The 24,112-nt window shown below is 42.0% G+C and overlaps 1 protein-coding gene and 1 long non-coding RNA gene across 4 annotated transcripts in view; one reads left to right on the top strand and one right to left on the bottom strand.

Moving 5' to 3' along the window:
* The window catches only part of ZCCHC7 (zinc finger CCHC-type containing 7), a 122,145-nt gene extending 102,017 nt beyond the window's left edge, over nt 1-20,128 (top strand). For all 3 annotated transcript variants that reach the window (XM_083420097.1, XM_083420098.1, XM_083420096.1), the window contains exons 7-9: nt 13,233-13,328; nt 18,396-18,513; nt 19,317-20,128. In XM_083420097.1, coding sequence (XP_083276223.1) covers nt 13,233-13,328; nt 18,396-18,513; nt 19,317-19,780 — 678 coding nt within the window. In that variant the 3' untranslated portion in view covers nt 19,781-20,128. The remainder of the gene's footprint in view (nt 1-13,232; nt 13,329-18,395; nt 18,514-19,316) is intronic.
* On the bottom strand, nt 19,252-19,549 carry LOC310667919. Its single transcript, XR_014506414.1, has 2 exons — nt 19,421-19,549; nt 19,252-19,381 (listed from the first exon to the last, which is right to left on the bottom strand). It is a non-coding gene; the product is annotated as an uncharacterized lncRNA (long non-coding RNA).
* Nucleotides 20,129-24,112: the final 3,984 nt, after the last annotated feature.

A 24,112-nucleotide genomic window follows, 5' to 3' on the forward strand; every position in this document is an offset into this window, starting at 1 on the left:
CAAAACCGCTAATCCCCCACCCCTTAAAAAGCCGTTTTTAGCCCTTAAAATGTCAATAGCGCTAATAGCGCTACTCCGTCAATGGGCTTGCTTCGCAAGACGAAAAAACCGCAAGACGAAAAGACTCCCGGAACGGATTCTTTTCGTCTTGCGAGGCACCACTGTATTGTTGAAGTAGAAAAACAAAGAATAATCTTTCTAGTGCAACCTCCTGCTAAACTCTGCTAAAGCATCCATGACGGATGGCTATCCAGCCTCTGCTTAGAAACCTCCAAGGAAGGAGAGTCCAGAACCTCCCAAGGGAGATCTATCTTCCATCTATTATAAAAAGTGAACAACACTTATTTGACCCCAGTTATTTGCCACAGAGGGGAAAACCATAGATACAGTCCGAAAGGTGCACAGGGAGTTCTGTATATATGGGAGAATTTCAAAAAGCAAGTGGTCCTCACTGACATGGTGCAAATAGATCTTGTCATCCGGAAGAGCCCTGGCTGCCTAGATAAAACACTATAGCCCCACACACCCTTACGTGGGAGTAAGGCCCATTGAACTCTGTGCGGCTTTCTTCTGAGTAGACATTTAGTTATTTACTAGATGCAAGTCAGCAGCTCCAGACTCAGCTAAGCGCTGGGGTGGATTTCACCCCACACCTTGCAGAGGTGGGATGACACTGCTGATGGGCACTGCATTCCTTGGCAGCATCCAAAGGCCCTGATCTGCTAGGGCTTGGGGAGGATTGCACCCTGCACCTTGCGGAGTCAGGCCCAGGCTGCCACTGGGCCTAGCACTGGTGGCAGCAACAAGCAGCTCCAGCTTGCCCAGCCCTACCAATTGTCACCTCACCACCACACTTACCTGACCTGTGTGTTCTGGATCGCACGCTCTACTGGTCAAAATGGGAGACTCAGCAATCATCCATTCCTCCAGAAATAAACCAGGATTGCTCCAAGAAAACACATGTGGCAAAAAGGAGCATTAGGCCCTGGTGGGCCCGCCCCCTTGCCCACTAGTGATTGGCCAAGTGGAAAGCCAGTCAATCAGGATTGTTTTTTTAATGATTTTTTCTTCTTCACTTCTCACTTCCCTCTCTTGAGTGCTTCCAACAAAAATGCCATTCTATATTATCAGAGGCCTTTTCTGCATACACAAAGGGTAACTTTGCTTGTACAGCTTTAATAAAATCTTCCTTTTTATAATATTATTAATACCTGTTGATCCATCAACACAGCTTTTCTGTGATGCCATTCAGCTGTTTTTAAGGAAATTGCAGTGTTGGCTGAGTAGCAAACACTCAGGTCTGCTTTTCTAGTAGGAATTTCCTGTTAAATAAATGAAGGGGAAGACATACTGTCATCTTTTTGCTCCTTCATCTTAAGCCTCTGATCTTCTGCTTCTGAGCACAAGGAGTCAAAAGGATTCTGTACTGGAGTTGCAGATTTCTTAAGGCCAGGATTGTCTTTCCTTGGTGTAGCGTTTGCCTCCTAGGATGGGTCATAAGGAAAGGGTTAAAATGGGTGTGATGTGATTGGCCAGCGAGAATGCAAGGCGGGAGTAAAAGTTAGAGTGGGAGGTTTTGAAAGTTGAGGGTTGAGGTTTGGGAGTTGAGAGTTGAGGTTTGGGAGTGAAGAAGGAAGAGGGAGGATTAGGTGTGGTTTGGTAGAGTTGTATTGTGAGAGAGTGAGAGGAATTGTTAGGTGGAGTCAGATAGATAGTTGGGAATAATCAGTTTGAAGTTGTTAGAAACTAAGAATAAGAAACTGACAGGAGAAAAATTAACTATAACTATAAGCTTGTTCCTGCATTTAAAAATAAACTTGATTGTTTGTTAATGTTAACAACCGACTGGACTCCGTGTGTCCCCGTGAGATACGGGGTGGTGGCACAGGATCAATAGACCGTCAAACGTCCGGGGGCCCTGTGTGATCACCACACTTGGCAAAAGATATTGGGCCAATCTGCTTTGTTTGTTGCTTGGATACACCACGTTATCATCATTATAAAAACTAATGGGTCTTATAAGTCGCTCATCTCCACTGTTGTAATGAGCAATTGCAGTTAATTGGGGAGGGGGTTGTAAAAGAATTAAACTAATGCAAAGGAAAGTGAAAATATTTTAATTTCATATGCCCAAACTAAAAACAAATGGTGCAGCTCAGAACAAAGCAACTACTATCACTGCCATCTTGAATTAGCATCACCCTTACACGTTTGTTGTTCACTAGTAATCTTTCTGCCCACTATTGCACATTTATCAATTACATCCTTAATCTTATCCTCAACGTCCTCCTGCATTTGGACCTGTTTCTGCATCTATTGAATTATTTTATCATTGCTTTTGAATCATTTTCTTGAAGTATCTGTGGAATTCTCTGTGCCTTGCTTTAATTTTTCCTCTGTTAACCTCAGTAGTTTCTTTTCTCTTAACAATTCCTTTCCTTCATTCATATATTTTTAATTCATTAGAAAAAAATGTCCTTCATATCCTCTGTTTGTTACATGCCTACTTGCCTCCTCCTATCCAAGTTTCTCTCTTTTAATGTTTCCCATTAGAAAAAAAATCACCGATTTCCCATTGCAAGGTCCTTCTCTCCATGTACTTTACGTAACACTATTGATTCAAATCTTAAATTTGTCCAATTCATTCCTCTCTATAAGCAAATTATCGAATTCCTGAATCAAAGTTCAATAATGATTTAATTTGTTCTTTAGCCAATTATTTTTTTAACTTCTAAACACATTATAAAAAAAACTGATTAGCCTATTACTTTTATTAAGTTAGGGCACTAGCTGCTGTCTCAAAAGGGGAAAGGCACACCACAGGGAGTCAATTACAATATCAGGAAAGAAAAAAAGGGGGTAATGTGAATACAAATAGGCGTCTAATACAATATAATTTTCCAAATTTCACAGGTTCTGTAATGAGAAGAAGTCTTGAACTCCGCCCAGATGGATTTGACCCAAAGCTTACACTCTTTTTGACAGTCTTTCCTTTGTGATCGTACAGGTGTCGATTCACTTAATCTCAGGTGAAAGAATATACCATATTTTTCGCTCTATAACACGCACCTGACCATAAGACGCACGTAGTTTTTAGAGGAGGAAAACAAGAAAAAAAATATTCTAAACGAAACAGTGGATGTATGATTTTTGTGGTTCATGCTGTGGCCACAGACATGTGATCTGACAGTGAGTTTGGAGTAGCCCAATGCAAAAATCCTGAGGATCCATGTGGATCCGTGCTTTGTAACCACGTTTTAAGTGGGAAGGGAAGGAAAAGCACTCAAGGGACAAGGAGCATGCGTGGGGTGGGTGGAGAAGGATGCTGCTAATAATGAAGAAGAGGGGTATAAGGGGAGAAGGCTCCTCTCCTCTCCCGCTTTGCTCCTTTAAAGCAAGCAGGCTCTCTGTCCCTCTCTCCTCCCCACTCAGTGGCTTTTCCCGCTTTGCTGTTTCAAAGCGAGCCACGGACAAAGGAAGGAAGGGGAACCATGGATCCTCTGCTCATGATTGCAGCAGACCCCCCCCCCCGCCACCCGTAGGCATTCCCTCCATAACATGCACAGACATTTCCCCTTACTTTCTAGGAGGAAAAAAGTGAGTGTTATGGTGCAAAAAATACGGTAATAACATGGCTAGAGCAGTTACCACAGATGGTCCCTTGAAAGCAAGTTCAGGCCGCCAAGAAGATACAGAAACCTCCTTAAGGCTGAATGGTTCTCTCCACTGATCTACACCATCTCTTGTAGTCATTAATGAAGCTGCCTTTTTTTGTACGTTCCTTTGATCCTTTCTCTGAGAACTGTGCAGTCACCAAGGTGGGCCACTGCCTCGGCATCTGCTGGGAAGATACACCCTTCCCAACCTCGACCCAGCCCTTAAAGAAAGTAGACAGTCCATCGCTTCACTGCAAGAGGTCTGATGAAGTGGCAGCTGAATAGCAACCCTTGCCCACACATCCTTCACTATCCACTGGGAAGATACGTCAGAAGCCCAGCAAGGACCCTTCCCTTCCCAGCCTCTTCCCAGTCCTTCAATTCCTTAAAGGGACTAGACTAGACTAGGCTGGCCATCCCATTCCTGTAGGAGGTCTGGTGAAGCAGCAGCTGAAGAGCAACCACAATCTTCTCATCCACCGGGAATCTATTTGTAGGACAGCACTAAAACGCACACACATGCACCACGTTTAAATTTATTTTTACACTTTCTCAGCACCTGTTGTTCTGTGGTTTGTTCGTTGTGGTCGGCTCATTATGCTGTTTTCTTATTGCGAACAAAAATAATATATTTCATTTAATGCACAGTTCCTTTTTTAAAACGTGCAAACACTTTAATATTGCAGGTTATTTTGGGCACTTCCTGCATATTTGAAGTTGGTTAAACACAGTAGTAAAGATCAGAAAGTGAAGCTCCTCAGCATGTTACTAACAAATATAACTGATTCAGTGATATGTATCTACTAGGTTTATAAGCAGTGCTTTTCTTCTGGAGAAAAGGGTGCCAGTACTCACCATAAAGTTGTTGCAGTAAGTGCCACACTTTTAACCAGTGCCTTCTTCTAGAAAAAAAGACCTGCCGATACAGCGTACCCTTGAGTACCCCCGGGAAAAAGCACTGTTTATAAGTACAGTGGTACCTCAGGTTAAGTACTTAATTCGTTCCGGAGGTCCGTTCTTAACCTGAAACTGTTCTTAACCTGAAGCACCACTTTAGCTAATGGGGCCTCCCGCTGCTGCCGCGCCCCCGGAGCACGATTTCTGTTCTCATCCTGAAGCAAAGTTCTTAAGCTGAAGCACTGTTTCTGGGTTAGCGGAGTCTGTAACCTGAAGCATTTGTAACCTGAAGCGTATGTAACCCGAGGTACCACTGTACAGCTAATGTGTTCATACAGGTTAATATACAAATTTGCGCGCATGTTCATATGCCGTTGTACTCAGGCTCGTTTAGAAAAGTATACTAGCTTCCCTCATAAACGTCCTGATAAAATGAACATGGGATCTCCACTCCCAGTCATCATCCAAGCTTGTGGTTCCTTTCCATCCTTTTAGCTAAGAGGTTTCTTTGTGAGCTAGGCCATTTGTCCATCATTGTTTGAGGTCCAAACATTGGCAAAATACCCTGTCACTGATCCAGAGTGTTGTGAATGGTAGCCCCTCGCCGACAATTGGTGGAGGTTCCTAGAAATATCCCTGAGAGGATTATTTAACCTTTCAATTTAGGGGGCACAAAGCCTTGCTGATTAATGAACTTTCTGATGGATGCTGATAAGCGGCTCTGTTTCTTTATTTCCTCTAAAAGTGATTCCTCCTTCTGCCCCATATTACTATAATCTTAAACATAAAATGTGGCAAATAGATTAAAAAAAAAACCAGCACTGAAGAGTTTATCTGGTTGGCAAACTGAAGGAGCTAAATTAAAATTGGTAATGAAAGCAGTGGCTGAGCCCTGCGTATGGTTTTTAAAATGTGCTCTGTATTTTGAAGAGACTTATTCTCTAGCTTGCCTAGTAATGACTCTGCTTTTGGTGCACAGTCCGGGGCTGGCTTCTGTTATCCCCCCCAAAAATGAGTTGTGTTATCTGGATGACTGCAGACACATATGCAGCCCCCTTTCTCACTGCATGGGCAGACAAGGTCGATAGCATTACAAGGTATTTGTGGCAGTGCTTGTTTCAGTTTTCAGAGCTGCCAGTTTCCAGCCAGATTTGAATTACAAAAGAAGAAGCTGGCATGAAAATTGAAAGGGTTTATCGGCTAGTCTGAAGCCTCATAGCACATTGCTTATTTATGCAGTCCATTTGCACCAGGAAATATATAAAAAAAGGAAATACATTTTTAAAATAAGGCCATAAAGACCCAGATATGTTTAAGATGGCAAATAAAATATAGATACCTATAATATCTTTCCAGGAAACGATTTCACTTAATGTTGCACATTACTTTAGAGGAGCATTTATGTTGCTGTCATAAATTTGTGTGTTTATGTCACTGTACAGGTAGTCTCTGGGGATTAAGCAGGAAGCCTCTGCTAACTTACTTTAAAATTAAAATAGAGGAAAGATAGGTCTGGAGCTTGAGAGCTCCATAGGAAATGGTTGGGAGTTTAATGCACCACCCTATTTAAATAATGCTTTTCATTCCATGTAAAATTAGCTATGGACCAGTGAGTATGTGGCACGACCTTTGGGGAAAATTAGGATGCTTTTTAAGCCATGAAGATTTTGGAGCGTTTAGAAGTTGGCTTGCATTTCTCAGTCTAGGGTGTGTGTGTGTGTGTGATATTGCAAATCAATATTTGAGAGTGCTACATATATGTAAGCTTCAAAAGATTATGTTCACAGTCGCTTTTTCTCTGTAGATTTTAACATTTTTCCATAGTGGTAGCTGCTATAATTTGCATTTATTTACAATTCATTATGTAATGTCTATTCTGTAGAAGCTATTGTGTCATACCTCTTGTACTATGTATTGAACAACTTACATGTCATTTTTCTGGCCATTTGCAAGTTCTAGCCCAATTAAAAAGCCTGCCATTTAAACAAAACCTAATATCATACTCCACTCTCTCAGTATTCAGGTGCCTTTAAGCATTTCCCATAAGAGCCCTTATCTTATGGGGTTTGGTCATAGCTACATGGAACCATTCCTAGCTTTAATCTTCAGATCAAAGTTCACAACCAGAATGCAATCTATGAAGGAAAAATGTAAACCTTTCTGGAGAAAGCTTTGGATTTTATTGGGTTTATTATAGTAAAAAAAAAAAAAAGTTTAATTTAAATAAGTCAAACATCAAGTCTGTTAACATTTTAAGTACTTTTACCTTAAAGTCAAAATGTTGACATTCGCACTTCTATAAATTAGTAATGTGTGCAGCTCTTTTTCATGAATTTTCAAAAGGATTGTTATTTTGTAGCATGTGTGACTTAATGATGCAATCACTCAATAGGACTGAAAAAGAAGAGAAAAACATCCAAAGGAGCTGTTCCGGTCTGTTGTGTACATAATACATGTTTCAAAAATCTGCCTAATTAAGGAATTACCCAGTGGAGTGGGAATCTATTGGGTGCGTGACATGATTCAAACCCCCCACCCGTCCAAAGAAAGTACACAATTATGACATTAAATTATATCTGGTATTGGCAGTTTTTAAACTGGAAAAAATGACCCATGTAGTATGTCTCCTAAAAAGGATGAAATAGTTCATCATCTATACTTAATGGAGTGTTATTTGAGATAGAAAAATGTGCTTGTTTCTACTTACCATGATATGGTGCACCTGCTATTAACATGTATGTGTCACAGATTTGTCCTTCATATAAGAGGCAGACCGTTTTAACTATTAGAAAGTTGCTTCTTAAATATTGCATCATCTTAATTGTCTATGGTGGTTATGCACATTGCAGGTTCATTTACGTATGCCATGTATCAGCAGGGCTCGTAACCACAAGCTCCATTCTGCAGAATTTCTCCTCACTGTTAATTGCTTGCACCTGACATCAGCTACTAAGTTATTGCCTGATACTTAGCCATACCTTAGGTGCTCTACATATAATGTATATCGGGTGCATCACTGGTTACATTACCATAATAGTGTGTGTGGAGAGTCTTTGATGGTTCAGAGGCACTTTTGCTTGCTTCAGCTTGTCTCAACCAATCTTTTTCTCCTTATCAAGTCAATGAAAGCTATTCTTGAACCAATCAGCTCTGTGGACCAGTCCTCAAGAACTAGACCTATAGTTTAGTTTAAAAGGTCGTGGAGCTTTTCACTCCACTGGGGAGATGAATGGAGCAACTGCTTCAAGATGAATACTTTTTATCAGTTTCAAGGGTAAATTATGTAGTTTCCACTGAAAGGTTCATTATCGGGATGGAATGCACCTTTTGACACCTTTAAAAAGTTGTACTTGGTGACTGGCACCCGATTTGCTGCATATGTTAGGAAGCAGGTTTGTCCTCCTATCTGGTGTCTAGGAAATGTTGACTTAAAAAAGAGCGTTTTGCAGGTCTCTCCAATAATCTTTGAATTGCGCTCATTGGGTGGGGAAAGTTATAACTTGAGACTCCTGGTTCCAGTGACTATAATTATCTAGCTTCTCCCCTCTTTCCCATTCCAGTTCCATCTTTTTCAGCCACTTCACCACCATACATTCGCCTGGCCAGTGCATAGCCGCTGCTTCTTCTTTCTCTCTGCCTATCACACTCAGATTGGAGAAATGGAATGAAGAAAGTGCATGAGTCTATACTGTAGTGTGGCGTGATTTCATTCAGGCTGTGTGGTCTGTCCGGATTAATCTTCTGGAGAAAGGAGAGGGCTTACACATGACAGCCACTGCCTCCTGCTCAGAGCCCTTCCGAGCAAATTGTGTTGCAGCTGAGGGCCATTTGGTTAGCATATAATGCTTAGGATTTTCCCAAATGAAAGGTTGCAGTTTCCCCATGTGCTGTCTACTGCCTCCTGAAAACCTTTAAACATGATAGCAACGCAATGGAAAGAGCTCACAAAAAGGTGCTGCTACTGTAACATTTTAAGGATTCTCAGGAGAAAAAGACTTATAAATGAAGTGAAAGCAAGGAGTTGTGGCTGGTGGAATCTGCTGTATTTTGGAAAGCTGTTTGTTTGCTGTGAATTTGGACACTTCTTAAGATACCGCAACCAAATTTTGCATGATGGTTCCTGAGATCAGGGAGCACGTTTAGATACAATTGGATATCATTTTGAATCAAGATGGCAGACTGAAACTTTCAGAATTCCACTGATTTTAACACCTAATTTTAAAACTGCACTGATTTGGGAGTTTCTTAGATTTCCCAAACAATGCCGGACATGACGTTGCTAGCTGACTATAATCCCAGAGCTATGGCTGTGTTACATGCTACTTCACTCCAATCTAGTGTGCCATCTTAGCTTGTCATCTGCATCTTCCTGGGCCTGACAGGTTTGCCTTCTTAAAAGCATTTCTGTGGTAGGGAAGAGCAAGTTTACTTTGGGATGAAGATTCTCGTACTGAAGATAGTGCCAGAGTATTCTGTATATAGGAAGTGAGAAGTAACGCCTTGGTCAGATTCTAACTGGAAACTAAGCCTTATGAGGAACGATTGAGGGAGTTGGGTATGTTTAGCCTGGAGAAGAGAAGACTGAGGGGTGATAGGATAGCCATCTTCAAATATCTGTTGGATTGTCACATGGAAGATGGAGTAAGATTTTTTTTATGGTTCTTCAGAGAAGCAGTAGATTTCAAACTTTTTCTGTTTTTTTGTTTTTTTTTTATTTAACTGTTATAGTTATTACAAGTCATGAATAACTGTATTTTAAAGTTTAGCCTTAGGCTTAATTATTACCAAGTCTGAGAGGGAGAGAGAATCACTCAGCTTCTTGTCTGAAGGGAATGAAGGAAGGAAGTTTTACTCTGAAGTGAACTACTTTCTCCTCTCCAACAAAAAGGAAACTTCATAAAGTTTTCTGTTCCTGGAATTTTTTTTTGGATTTATGTAATGAATATCTGAAATTTTCCAAAACATAATCTAGAGGGGGGAAATAATAACCCACAGGCCTCACATTTGAAACCAGGGAGATGGGACAAGAAAGAAGCCCAAGTAGGAAAGAAAGTTTGAGCAGTTCTTGTGAGATTTCTGTCCACATTACAGGAGGCTAGCTGCAGCTACATAGATTTCAAGATTGTTCCAGTAAAGGATGGTGTAGTTCAGATGCATATTTGTTGGTTAAGATAAGCAAAAATTCTGATGCAAACAAAGCTCAAGTTTGGGCTTATGGACTGTATCCAATAATATAGCATTAAATAAGCCTCCCATCCGAGACACGGGTGGCGCTGTGAGTTAAACCACTGAGCCTAGGGCTTGCCAATCAGAAGGTTGGCGGTTGGAATCCCCGTGACAGGGTGAGCTCCCATTGCTCAGTCCCTGCTCCTGCAAACCTAGCAGTTCGAACCTGGCTCTCATCCAGTCCATTACCCAGGCAGGACACTGGTCCAGCACTTCCACTGCCTCACCTGCAGATGTAAAGGAGAAATAGAGTAGAGTGTCTTTTCAAAAACAAGTTGCAAACTTGGTGGATCGGGGGAATGCCCTGGATGTAGTGCATCTTGACTTCAGTAAGGCCATTATATTCTTGTGGGGAAGGTGGGGAAATGTGGTCTGTCTTCATGTGTCCTGTGGATGATTTCGTGTCTCTTCCCCCACACCCTGGCAGTAGTACACCTCTCCCTCCTCGTACCAACCTGTTTTCTGAATTCCAGGTAATTTCAAAAATAGTTTGCAGTGTGACACAGGAGGCGATGGTTAAGTGGGAAAAAGTCAAAAGAGCAGTCCAGGTCATTGGAGTCTTGGATCTGACTAAAGGAGCTTTTTGGATTCTGGCCCAAAGTGTTGTTCAAATCTCATACTGCATGGTCAGCTGTGGGAATATTGTAGTGTGCTTTCACTGAATGCCGTGGGAGTACTTGAAGCTGCAGCTAAGTGGGTATGTACCTGAACAGAAATCTGGATAGGAGACTGTTTGGGAGTGACTCATAAGAGCAGGGTGTAAATATAATAAATAATTTTTAGCATCATTCTTGAGCAAATTTCTCCCAAGTCACATCTGAATGAAAAGAAATTAGTGTTCATTTCATGTCATGCTGGTTTTTTTCCTTGTGTACGTGTGTAGTTGGAAGATAGAACAGGGGGGGGAATGTGAATAGGCAATTCCTTTTAATTAGTGAAATTTAAGTCAGATGCATATCTTAAGAAGTAATGAGCTTCATAAAAGCAAGACCTCATTGGATCAAAGTCAGTTTAAGATAAGGGCATCTCAAGGTCACAGAAAGAGCTGCCCAGCAGTTCCATTTGCATAAAAAATTACTGTCAGAAATAGGCGGTGGAGGCAGCCCTGGCATTTTGATCTCTTGGCCTTTGTCATGGAGATTCCTTGCAGAGAAGGGAGGAAGGCCAGTGTCCCAGATAATGATTAACTGTTTTAATGGCATTCATTCATTCATTCACTCATTCCGCACTAACTACTCATGCAGAAAAAAGGGTTATGTAAAATGACATTAGAAGAAAATCATTTGTAATCGTTGCATCGGGGCTGCACTTTGAGGAGACATTAGGAGTAAATCCGTGGCGTGGTAGGCTTATGCTTTATCTTCTGATATTTACTGAGTTTACTGGTGCATGAAAAGCTTTCAGCAAGAATAGCAGATGGGATGGACCTTTCATAGGTAATGCTATCTACTGGGTTATTACTTCTATATATTGATAGTGAAGTAATCTTCAAGATATCACCCTACAAAATATAGATTATTTAAATGTTTGTAACAAAAAATCCTATAACACAGAGCAGCTACTATCATGAATACTTCATTTTGTACCTATTGGATCAGAGGCCTTAAATGCTTTTTAAAATCTGAAATAATGAGAATATAGTGAGCTTGACAACATATTGGGTTTCTTTTCTTTCTTTCCCCCCTCTCCTTTGCCTTTTGGACAGCTGTAGGGAGATATGCATAGTTAATCTGAATAGCAAGTATTCAATTTAATTTGTCTCCTTAAATCTGACCTTTTCTATTACATAAACAAAAGGAGGTGCCCTGCAGACATCTTTTGATGTTGCACGAACACACATTCTTCATGCATCCAAAACTCCTTAAGGATTTTTGCAAGATTTATAGAACAGAAAAGCAGGCTCCCATTGTTTCTACTTCCAGTTGCTGATGTACAGTCATGTCCCCATGAAAAAAAAATTGTTGCTATACTTTCTATACGTTGGAGAGCAGGATAATATTGGTTGAAAATATTTCCGATCATTATTACCAATTTACTAAAATAAGCAGCTCTGGAACAAAAACATTGATAAGCAACAATTTTTTAATCTGTCTACTATTTGCACTCAACAGAAAATAGAATCATAAAACTGTAGGTGCACCACAAGTCTACAGATGTAGGTTTATTTACCCTTTTTTATATTCCATACAATTATTTTAAGAGTGGCTAAGAGGCTATATATCGCGCTGATGAATAGGTTCAGTGATATATGTTTATTTCATAAAATAGAAGACAGATTATTTTTCCTTTTCAGTAAGTTAATATTGTGTTACCACAAGCATTATTTTAAGAAATCAGAAGTTGCCATCCACAAGGATAGCCAATGTAGTCCCCTTCAGATGTTTATGCATTCTAACTCCCATTATCCCTGACCATTGACCAGGCTGGCTGGACCTGATGAGAGTTGGAGTCCAGCAATATCTGGATGGCCCCACATCAGCTACTCCTGTCTTATCCCAAGTTCAGCACATGGTCTTTTTAGTATTGTGTACCTTGACGCGGTGGGACTCGGGTGGCGCAGGGACGTTGGTGGCGCTGTGGTCTAAACCACAGAGCCTAGCGCTTGCCGATCAGAAGGTCAGTGGTTCGAATCCCCGTGACGGGATGAGCTTCCGTTGCTCGGTCCCTGCTCCTGCCAACCTAGCAGCTCAAAAGCACGTCAAAGTCCAAGTAGATAAATAGGTACCGCTCCGGCGGGAAGGTAAACTGCGTTTCCGTGCGCTGCTCCGGTTCGCCAGAAGTGGCTTAGTCATGCTGGCCACATGACCCGGAAGTTGTACGCCAGCTCCCTCGGCCAATAAAGCGAGATGAGCGCCGCAACCCTAGAATCGTCCGCGACTGGACCTAACAGTCAGGGGCCCCTTTACCTTTATCTTTACCTTTACCTTGACTACAAGGTTTTTCCAGGGAGTCAGAAGTAGTTCTTTCTCACCCTTGAATCTAAGGACCTGTTCATCAGAGACAGCTAGTGCAAGCAGATAACTCTGAAAAGGTTAAGGATCTAGCTGTGTTTGCTAAACACACATTTATAAAGATACTTAGGTCATAGTTTTACACAGCTTACCTGGGAATAAGCCCCACTGAACTCAACAAGACTTGTTTCCAAGTAGACATTTTAACGATTGTACTGTTAAAAAAAATGCATCAAGACAGATCTTAGAACTTCATGCACTTTTAGCAGAATTTACATCTAGGCTAAGACACCATGAACATACAATTAGTCTAGCTTCCAGATAAATGTGTATGGAAACGTAGCCTTAGCTGATAAATGAGGTCAATTCAAAATCTAGAATTGGGTGACAACTCCAATTGTACTGTTATTGATTAGGTTGTAGGTGTGTGTTGCTAAATTATTTTAATTAGTTGTATTTGGAATCTTGCTACGTGTAATTCTTGCTATTTTTTCTGTTGCAGACCAGGCCGGGACCGCTGACGCAGGCTGAAACACAAGCTGAGCATTCTGCTTCCGTGTACTGTTACAACTGTGCAGAGAAAGGCCATTATGGATATGTAAGTCCTAGCAGCGTCTAACTTTGCTTCTGATTATTCTGCTAAGAAGAAAGCATTGATCACGTACCCCTACTCAGCAGTGTAGAGACTTCAGCCACTCAGAATAGCTAGGCTAGTTGGAAATTTCAACACAGAATAAGGCCTTAGGCATACAGTCAGCTCACAGCTTGTGTGCATTGCATTACCTTGCACAACCCAGCTTTAAAACGCACTTGGCGGCCAGCCAGTTGCAATTGCACAAATTTAATGCACATAAGGTGGAAAGCTTAAAAGCGCTTTCTGCGCTGGGTTTTTCTGCTGCAGAAAGAACTTTTAAGTTCTCTGCCTTGCTTACTGGGTTCTATGAAGCTCTTGTGTGGATTCTGGGAGGCTCCCATGAGAATTTCCAATACCTCACAAGGCTCACCAGCTTTAGAAAAGTAGGTATAGTCACCAGGAGTTGTTCTGGAATTGTTCTGACTATATGCAATTTTAGCTTTATGCGCAATTCCCTGGAACGTAACTCCTGTGCAAGTTGTGAGTCTACTTACTGTATTTTATAAATAACATCTGATCTTACCCACAGGTAAATGTGATCAACTCTGGAGAGAAAGGCATTTGTTTTACTTCCTCTCTCCCTGTTACTTCTGAGGATGGGAGAAGTTGAAAACATAGTGAGGTTGCAGCAAATGTATGTGCAGCGACACCAGAATAGTTGTGTGTGTCCAAAATTTGCTAAACCGCACTTTAGTATGATGTGCAAACAGCCTGTTGCTGGGAGGAATAAGTGGGAGTGACCTTGCATGGATAGAGTTGACCATCTAGGGTGGGTGGACAAAGCTGTGGTGGAGCTATGAGCACTGTCATGTTTGGGAGCACCAGCAAACCCTGATCAGAAGAGGGAAATAAGGTGGAAGGTGAAAAAGGTTTATCATTTGATCCCTGCTGCCGTTGGCATAATCACATCTGCCTTACCTGTCCAAGCACCACATTCCCTGAGGGATAAGCAGCACCAGTAGCTGATTGCACAAATGCCTCCGCAGGTTTCCTGCATTTCCCCATAATTTGCAGGGGTGCTGCATGTTGTCTCAGTTGCATCCCCTGTCTCCCACAATGACTTGGCTCATGGGCGAAATGTGTCTGATGCCCATATTGGCCTGTTGGGTCCAGGCAACCTAACCTGATGCCGCAGCCTTGCTCATCTCACAGGTGATCTGGGAAGAAGTGAGTTCCCCATTTTCTGTGGTTGATCCTGGGGTGGTGCCTACCCAGAGGGAATTCCTCAAGTTCACTCCCTGATTTAAAGGGTTTATTTCCAGAGATATCAAGGAATCTGTCAGTACTGCCCTGCAACCCCTTAGTGGCAGGTCTTCTGCCACACGATTGCATAAGGAGCAGGAAGAACTTAAGTCCCGGGTGCAGGCTCTGTAGCCTGTGCACCCTGAGCCCTTATCCTAATATCTGGCTACAGGTGCTCCATTTTTTTCCTTCAGTTCCCACCAACCACCTACACATTTTTTTCACTAATCTCCTGTAATGCCTGGCGAGCTGAGTGGATGTTTTCCAATGGGATAAAATTGGTTTCTGGTTTCCTGCTTTGATGGCTGAGGATATGTCCCTTTTCCCACAGTCTATCAGCCGGTGCAAAGAATTTTAATCAACGTTTGGGGAGGTTGTGTTCATCACTCGGGGCTGCAAATAAAGTCAAGATCCACTACAAATGGCAGAGTACCCCCTTCCCCCTTGTTTTCCAGCCCTGAAATGCCTGGATTTTAGGTCGAGGAGTGGAGCTATGGATTTGTGTAATGTACCGTATTTTTCGCTCTGTAGGATGCACCAGACCACAAGACGCACCTAGTTTTAGGAGGAGGAAAACAAGAAAAAAATATATTCTGAATCTCAGAAGCCAGAACAGCAAGAGGGATCACTGCGCAGTGAAAGCAGCAATCCCTCTTGCTGTTCTGGTTTCTGGGATAGCTGCGCAGCCTGCATTCGCTCCATAAGACTCACACACATTTCCCCTTACTTTTTAGGAGGGAAAAAGTGAGTCTTAAAGAGCAAAAAATACGGTAATTGCTCATGTGGGATGGCAGGTGGTGGTTATCTGCAAATCCAGTTTGTTCTTCATGTGTTGATGGGATACACGTTCCTTCAGACCTTTGTCATCTTTGAGGTTATCTGTCAGTTCCCTCTCCCCCAACTCAAACCATAAGTGGTGAGGTGTCTGGTGGGGAATTTGAATGGGTTCCCTATCTGTATCTGTATCTGTATCTGTATCTGTATCTGTATCTGTAGAAAGGCTTAACATTTTCTCCTCAGAACAGGGATCTGAGCAATCTGGGCAGAGAATAGGAGTGTTCCTATTTGAAAAGCAACTAGGGGGTTATAGGGACAAGCCAGAGACAGTTGTTGAGAAGAGTTAACATTTCTGGAACATTTCAAAGATATGCTCAGAAACAGCAAGGCTATAAATTGAAAGAGCCACTCCAACATTACCTAAATTGCAAAGGGCCTCTTGTAGCAATTCAGAGTTTGTGCCCACTGCTGCTAGGCTGAAGAAAGTGGAGGATTTGTAGATGTGCCTTGCATTCACATTCCAAGCTGTCAGTCAGATAGAACGCTTCTCAGGTGTGTTGGTAACAGGCTGAGCTTTCCGTCCTCTGTGTGTTGGCTGTGGTGCTAAGGAGCATCCCCCAGAGTATTTAACAGTACAAAGTGTGTGGCAGCTTACCTGAAAGAGAGAGGTCTGAGAAAGTGCGTGCCATACACTATTGAGATGGTTGTTCAGTGCAGTGATTTATTATTATTTTTTAAAGAAAAGAAAAAAGCAGGAGTTCTTGCTTCTGGAGGCTTGTGCTTTTTTCACCCACTAGGGCTTTACTGTCAACGTATTGAGGGGCGCAAAGGCCATCTGTCTGTGGCATAAGTTTTAGACTTTGTGCAACGTCTCCAAGAAGACACTGGGAGAGGGGGGAGTGTGTTCCACAGCCATCAGAGATTAGCCATGCTTTTTCACGTAGCCTTATCTGAAAGTATTTAGGGGAGAAGGGGTCTTAGAAAGCATGTGGTACAAACAGATGGAAAGTCACTGGCAATTCTTTCTTTTCAGAAACACTCAGCTGTAAATTTCCTACCAACAGATTTTTTTTTTAAGTTCTCAAATGTTTGAAACATGGTTTTCACTAAAAAACAAACAAACCGTACATCTTTCATTCCACGTGCCCTTTGCTTATTGATGGTGACCTATCAGAGTGAAGCATAGAGTATTCAGCATGAAGAGGGAGATGTATTTGTTAAGTTGTGGGTGAACATATCAGACGACACAGCGATTCTTCAAACAGCTCTTGTTTATTCACAGGCCAGGACAGAACTGAACTGAAGGGTTCAGTCAGCCTGCTTATATAGAGCTCCAGTACAACGTCACTGTAGCAACTTTCGAAAACTATCCAATCACTGAACGTCACTTTCGATCCCTTATTTGCACAACTATCTACAGTATCCCCCTGCTGGCTCAGGATGAGAACTTCAGTACAGTGGTGCCTCGCAAGACGAAATTAATTCATTCCGCGAGTTTTTTCGTTCTATGAGTTTTTCGTCTTGCGAAGCACCACTGCATTTAAACACTGACAACGGCGGGGAGGGGCGGGAAGAAGCAGGACAGCTGCCGCAGCCGGTACCTCAGACTCACCCGCGCGTTGTGGCCACCGTGCAACGCAGCTGCTGGAGGGCAGTGGGGCTCAGGAGCGCGACTCCAGGGAGAGAGAGGCGCTGGCGGCAACGGCTTTCTGAGGGGAGCGCGCGAGGGGGGTGGGCAGCGGCGCGAGGCACTAACCGTCAGCGGGAAGGTGGGAGGGAGCCGGAGGAGCAGGGAAGCGAGCGTGCGTGCGTGCGGTGACCGTTGCCATGACACGAGAGGCAGGGCCGTTTCGTCTGGCGAAGCAAGCCCTTAGGGAAATCCGTCTTGCGAAGCACCTCAGAAAACGAAAAACTCTTTTGTCTTGCGAGTTTTTCGTCTTCCGAGGCATTCGTCTTGCGGGGTACCACTGTACATAACAGTATTCATCCAATCTGGTCTGCATGTTCTTTTTTCTCCAACCCCAGACATTTGAAACACCTGACCCTTCAAGCCAATTATGTGTGTGTGTCCTGATGTATGCCCTTCAGCAGCAGCAAGACGATGTAGCCTGTGCTATCAGGAGTGATAGGAGGCACTCCGCTTGCCTCAGTTATCTCAACATTCCCAGCTGCCTTTCTCTGCAAGAAGCTAGAGAACAGGTGCTTGGCCTCAGACTTCCAAGTAGCTAAGGCTGCAGGCTATTTCTTCAAGGATTCCAGAATTTTTTCTGGCTCCCATCAGTCTCTGGGGGCAGACCACTGAATTTGGTTCTCAACCCCTGCAGTGGTTACAGGTAGTTTTGAAGTCAAACTTGACCTCCGGCTCAGGTATCAGCTCTCCTGTCTGTCAATTGTTTTACGATACAGTGGTACCTTGGAACTCGAATGTAATCTGTTCCGGAAGACCGTTCGACTTCTGAAACATTTGAGGTCCGAGGCGCAGCTTCCGATTGGCCGACAGCTAGATTTTTGCTGCGTAGGACGTTTGTGTTCCAAAGAACGTGGAAAACTAGAGCACTTACTTCTGGGTTTTTGGGGTTTGGGAGCCGAAATGTTTGAGAACGAAGCTGTTCAAGTTCTAAGGTACCACTGTGGTTTGTTTTTAATGTGAACTGTTTGTGTGTTTTTTGATATCAAAATGTCAGGATAGGATAGGATATTCCTATAAATTAGTCCAAGTTCACCTCCTCCAAATTATGCACCAAATATTACCTTTATACAGTTAGCTGGTGATGATACTCAAACAGAAACAGAGAAATGTATTTCTCTTGTAGACCAGCCACCTCTGGTTTCACATAAGGATATTAGCTAAAGTCAGTTATCAACCATCTCTTCACCCCCAAGTCAGCAAAACCAACTGAAGTCGGTTCATTTTCTGATGTCGGCTTGTTTTCCTGGATAGGGTTTGAATTACTGAATCTAGCAGAAAGAAAAAATGTGCCTAAAAGTTGCCATTAAAATATTACTTTGCAGGAATGTTCAGAGAGGCGGATGTTTGGAGGGACATTTCCTACTTCCCCCTTCATCTATTACTATGATAACAATTACGATTTCAAGAGGCGTCGTCAGAGAATAAAGAGAAAAGTGCAAGGTATGATATAAATTTGTTGAGCTTTCTAAGTCCACATTTTTGTTTTGTTCCTCTTTAACCATGGCTGCTGTTTGGTTTGCTGCTTCTTGACTTAATCTGGATAATTTAAAGGAGTAGAAGTTGGGATATTTCAAAACCAGGATGAAAGAACAAGTATTTACCTTCTCTGATTATATGGCTCCAGACAGACCTGCCTGAAATTCAGGCTTCAGAGTACATAAACAAAGAGGAGAAATATTTTACAGTTATGGGATGATTTACTGAGCACTCAAGCCACATTTGATCTTTACTGAGAAATTGGGGTTCTTTTTTAACTTCATTGTATGTTTGAGCTGCTGCATTTAGATGAAATGTTCTGAACTCTTCAACCGGTGCTCAAATTTGTGGCTTTTTATTCCCAAAACACTGGAATGCAGAGTTGGCATTTTGATAAAAGGTAAATCATGTTATTTTGAAACCTGCCTATAACTTCCAACTACTTTACTGGGCGATATTGGCAACTGTTGCCATTACATTCCCTATTTGAGGTTGAGCATATAGCTCTAACAGTTATAAAGCTTGGGGGACTTATTATCGGTATGAACTCAATGATATATCTGTAAAAGATTTTTAACATTGCTCACAGTTTCTGGCTGCAGCTGACCTAAAAAATGGATGAGTATCCATATTTCATCAAACTGCTTAATTACTTTGCATGCAGGGTGCCCTACAAAGACTTCAAATTATAAACAGTAGTAGGTGTGTGTGTGTGTGTATCAATCATTTGACCTCTTAAGTATCATCAGGTGTCTTGGTTTTTACAGAGCTTCGAGATGCAGGCCTTGTGCCAATGGCTCTGAAGAGACCACGCATAGGCAATGGCCAGCAACTGCACGGCCATAAGAAAAAGAAGAAAACATTAAAGGACCATGACAAGAAAGGAGATAAGCATCATAAAAAGCTGAAGAAAATGTCCCAGGCCAACATACCCAAAGGAAGGAAGGATAAGAAAGTGGTCCAGAGTAACTATAACATGGAAGAGGACTTTCCCAGAGGTGGTAACAGGGATGCTCTTAAAAAGAGCAGGAAAACCAAGGCACAGGGCACCTTTGGGCTCCCAGCAAATGGAGGCCAAGCAGAAATCCTTCAGGTTCCTCTGAAGACAGCAAAAAAGAGGAAGAAGAAACGGAGAAAGAACACCAGCGGGAGCTCTCCCAGGGATGAGAGTTTATTCCTGATAAAACAGAGGAAGAAGAAATCAAAACAGAAACAGAAACCCAATTTGTGATGGAAGGGGGAGTGGATGTGGGGTTGGGGATTAAGCTTGAGACAGCTTTCACACCATCACCCACCCACACCCCATGGAACATAAAACCATCCATAAGTGCAGGCTGCGATACAAAAAAACAAAAACCCAGTGAGTTTGCCTGTGCCATTTCATTTGGTTTGTGACAAAAAATGATTAATGTATGCGAAATTATACATTGTACTTGTTTTCTACAACTTCTGTATTTGGATTGAACGTGAGGGGTAAGGGGCTGTGCTACAGAATCAAAGCAAAATGAGGATTGGTCCACTGTGTTGCATAGTCTTTTTTCTCTTTTTTAAAAAATAAATCCTGCTGTTTGTTAAAGCACTTCTCTTTAGCACATGTGATTTATTTGCATGCAGGCTTTAGAGAAGAACTTCGCAGAGAGCGTGGATATTGAACAAATTGACTTAAAGCTGCTTCACGGGTTTGACAGAAATGGGAACAGAATTACATATGACCTGACAGCAGGAGTCACTTTGTGCTGTTTCTGTTGGTGCTTCTGTAGGATGTGTGAAACAGGTCTAGGAAACAGGATTGGAGACTGAAGAGAGTTCTCATCTACATCCTAATTTATTTTCATCCCAGAGTTGATCCATGATGTCGCCTTCTTGTGCATTCTTCTGCCTTGAGGAATATGTGGAAATGTCTTTAACGTGTCATAGATACATCACCACAAGTTGGACTGGCAAGTCTGGTTGTAAGAGCTAGTCTTTTATGTAGGAAGGCTTCAATTCTGAAATCTCAGCCTCTCAGGTGCTCTCCTGCTGAATTTCAAGGGGCTTACTAGTAAGTGACTTCGTGGTTGTCTCCTAATATATTTAACTTGCCAACAAACAAAGAAGTTAAATTATTTTATTTTAAAAAACCCAATTTAAATAGTTAATTAAATCTTCTTAGAGATAGCTATTTAAGTTATAAAGATAATGATTGTGTAAGAAATATACCTGTTCTCAGAAATAACTTGACATATAATTCAGTTGCTTTAAAATTAGATATTTTTGTACTTTACCTGAATTACAGTTAAAATTTTAAGGAAGGAATAAAATGCAGTATTCAAGCAGGAAAACAACAATTTTAGTGCCTTCCTTGTTTCCTTAAAATCACACTTATACTGTCTTAACATTAATGCTGCCAACCCAAGTTAGCTCTAACTCAAGGATTTTTGGGCTGTTTCACACACTACTTTTTCTGAGCCTGACATTAATCTCCATGTTGGAAAAGGTAGCCTTGGTACTATACAATAGCACTGAAACCTTATTGTCATGATAAACCACTTTCCAAGTAAGAGCTGTATCCAATTATATCCCTGCCTTCCCTGACAGAATGCTTTTTGATTCAGCAAAGGTTTCTGTGAGTTGAAAGGGGGAGGGGAGTGATTGTGAGGAGGCACAATTGCAGTGGAGCCTAAGCAGAATCCTGCTTGATCAATATGGCTAGCCAGTTGGCTATGGGAGCTCATAAGTAAGGCATGATGGAAATACCTCTCTTCTACTTAGGGACCCCAGCAACTGACACTCAGAAGACTATGGCCTCTTATACTGGAGGTAGTACCTAGACTTCATGACTATTGGCCATTGATTGCCTTACCCTCCATGAATTCATTTAATCCTGTTTCCAAATCAACCAGATTGATGGCCATCACTACATTTCCCATAGTTCTAGCTGTGTGCTTTGTAAGAAGTATTTCCTTTTGTCTGTCCCAAGTCTTTAAGCATTCATTGGATGACCGTGGCTTCAATTATAGGAGAGCGTTCAAAACTTCTTTCTTTCCACTGTCTTAGCAACATGCATAGTTTTATAGCTTCTATGTCATCCTCCCCCTTCCTTACACACCATTTTTTTCCTAAACCAAAAAAGCTCCAAGCTTCATATCCCCATAAACGAATTTCTCCAACAACTTGATCTTGTTGGTTGAAAATGAATATAAACCCACCACAATATAATCTTATTGGGCCAGTTCTGTTCTGGTGCCTAGACAATCTAATGGGATGGTCTACCCCATGGGTAGGCAAACTAAGGCCCGGGGGCCGTATGTGGCCCAATCACCTTCTAAATCCAGCCCACGAACGGTCTGGGAATCAGCGTGTTTTTGCATGAGTAGAATGTGTCCTTTTATTTAAAATGTATCTCTGGGTTATTTGTGGGGCATAGGAATTTATTCATTTATTTATTTTTTCCAAAATATAGTCTGGCCCCCACAAGGTCTGCGGGACAGTGGACTGGCCTCCCTGCTGAAAAAGTTTGCTGACCCCTGGTCTACCCAGTCTGTGAGGTTGTAGAAATTGACATATAAATGTAATTGTGATTATGCAGAACACCATGCGTGCAAGTTACAGGAGTGAGGAGGCAGAGTCGAAAAAGAGCTTAACAACTTGGAGCCCATAAATAAGAGACGAATAGTGGAGCTAGATGACATCATATTGGCTGGCTTGAAAAATTAGATGAGAAGCAACTTTCAAAACAGTAAAGAAGAACAAACATATGGCAATAATCTTAGCAAGGTAGGATGATAAACTGCAATATATAGGCAGTATTTAAACTGTATGAGTATCCTGCACAATTCTGTTCAATGACACGTCTGTCCTCTACATATTTATTTTGGGTCAGTATAAATTACCAGTTCCTATTTTATCTCTTCAAAGCTATATGTCATCCCCATGTGTTGGGTTTTGTTTCTTTTTAAAGAACTCTTAGTCTTTACCCTGAAGTTGCCTGGAACTGAATAACATTCTTATCCCCGGAGAGGAAGATGTCTCAAGGTTGCAGTTGACGTGCACTGGCAAAGTATCATGAGGGACTGTCCATTGTAAGAATAAATAAGGGGCTTCCATTTAACAAGAGGAGTTGGGAAGCAGGAATGATCTGGTTCTGCAGTGGTTTGGGTGGGGAATTGTTCAAGGTATGAACAAGTGGCAAGAATATACTTAGTTAATTATTTGCTGTGGGCTTCAGGTGGATAGTTCTGTAAGAGGAAAACATGCAGCAATTTCTGAAGTCTGCTTATCTTCTGCTTGTAGCAGAATATGAATTCTGAGGAATTGAATTGACAAGGAGGCAAGAAATGCTAAGGCGTTGGAACACTTACTTTCAAAGCCGCTGAAGTTTAATACTACAATGCACGCACAACAGAAATGACAAAGGCTTCCTGTATTTGGCGTTAGCATTTCAGTATGATCAGGGTTGACGAATAGCAAGGTAAAAAATAAAATAAAATCCATGCCACAATGGTCTAAATTCCACATCAAGGAGGAGAAGCTGTCTTCTGCAAACTCTGTTGCTGATGAAACTTCGGCGTATTTTCATGATTCATCTAATTTTGTGTAATTTGGTTTCCCAAACTTAACGCAGAAATGCAGAGTGGGAGAGAGTAAATGACATGTTCAAAGATGGTGAGGTATGGCAGTCTGAAAAAAGGCCCTGTTGCACAGAAAAACAAGCAAACTGACATTTCAACATTATGCACATTGAATCTGCATATTTCGGGTTATTTTACGTAATTTATTTCGCACCAGATAGTGATGGGAGAAGGCAATAAATTGTTACTGAATTGTTAAGGCTAGGCTGACACTTTGGGCCACTTGGATATAACAATCTTGCTTTAATATACTATAGTTTATTAAACAGAGAATGAAAGCCATCCCTGTGCCTCTTTCACCTCCCTCCGTTTGACACGTCTATCCTGGTTTGCTTAAGCCAGTTTCCTCTGACATCCAGACCAGGAAACTAGTTTAATCTCAGATTACTAACCAAGATACGAAGCTAGGCTCAGAAAGCTGGTTGCCAAAAGAAACTTTATGGCAAGCAAATGCAAGTTCCCCTTCCCAACAGAGTCTGCATTCCAGCCCTGCCAGGTCCCAACAAGGAGCTGAAGATGCTCCAGCCCCTCAGATAGGAAAGTGATGGAGATGACAGCTAATGGAAGGGAAAAGGGTGCGAGAAAGTCTATTGAAGAAGAAGACCACTTCCCCTCATCTTCCTGACATCTGGAAACAGTGCTTTGCTTCTTCCACAATCTTAAGGTTATAGCACAACAACTACATTTTCATGAATGTCCATCCTTTGTCCGCTTTATGCTTAAGTTTCCTTCAGGATCAGTTCTCAGGTAGCACTGGACATCTACTGATCTTCCTTTGCACACCCTACTCTTAAAAGCACATACACAATTTGCCACATATCGTCCGCTCGAGAGGTGTAGCACATAGTTCAGGCCTGGTGTTGATGTCAGAACAGTGCTCCTCTCTACCTTGTTTTTCTTCAGGAAGTTCAAGAAGTTCTTAATGTGCAGAACTGAAGGACCCAAAGAGGAGG

This window comes from Podarcis tiliguerta, assembly GCF_965153285.1.
Source record: "Podarcis tiliguerta genome assembly, chromosome: 17".
Taxonomy (NCBI): domain Eukaryota; kingdom Metazoa; phylum Chordata; class Lepidosauria; order Squamata; family Lacertidae; genus Podarcis; species Podarcis tiliguerta.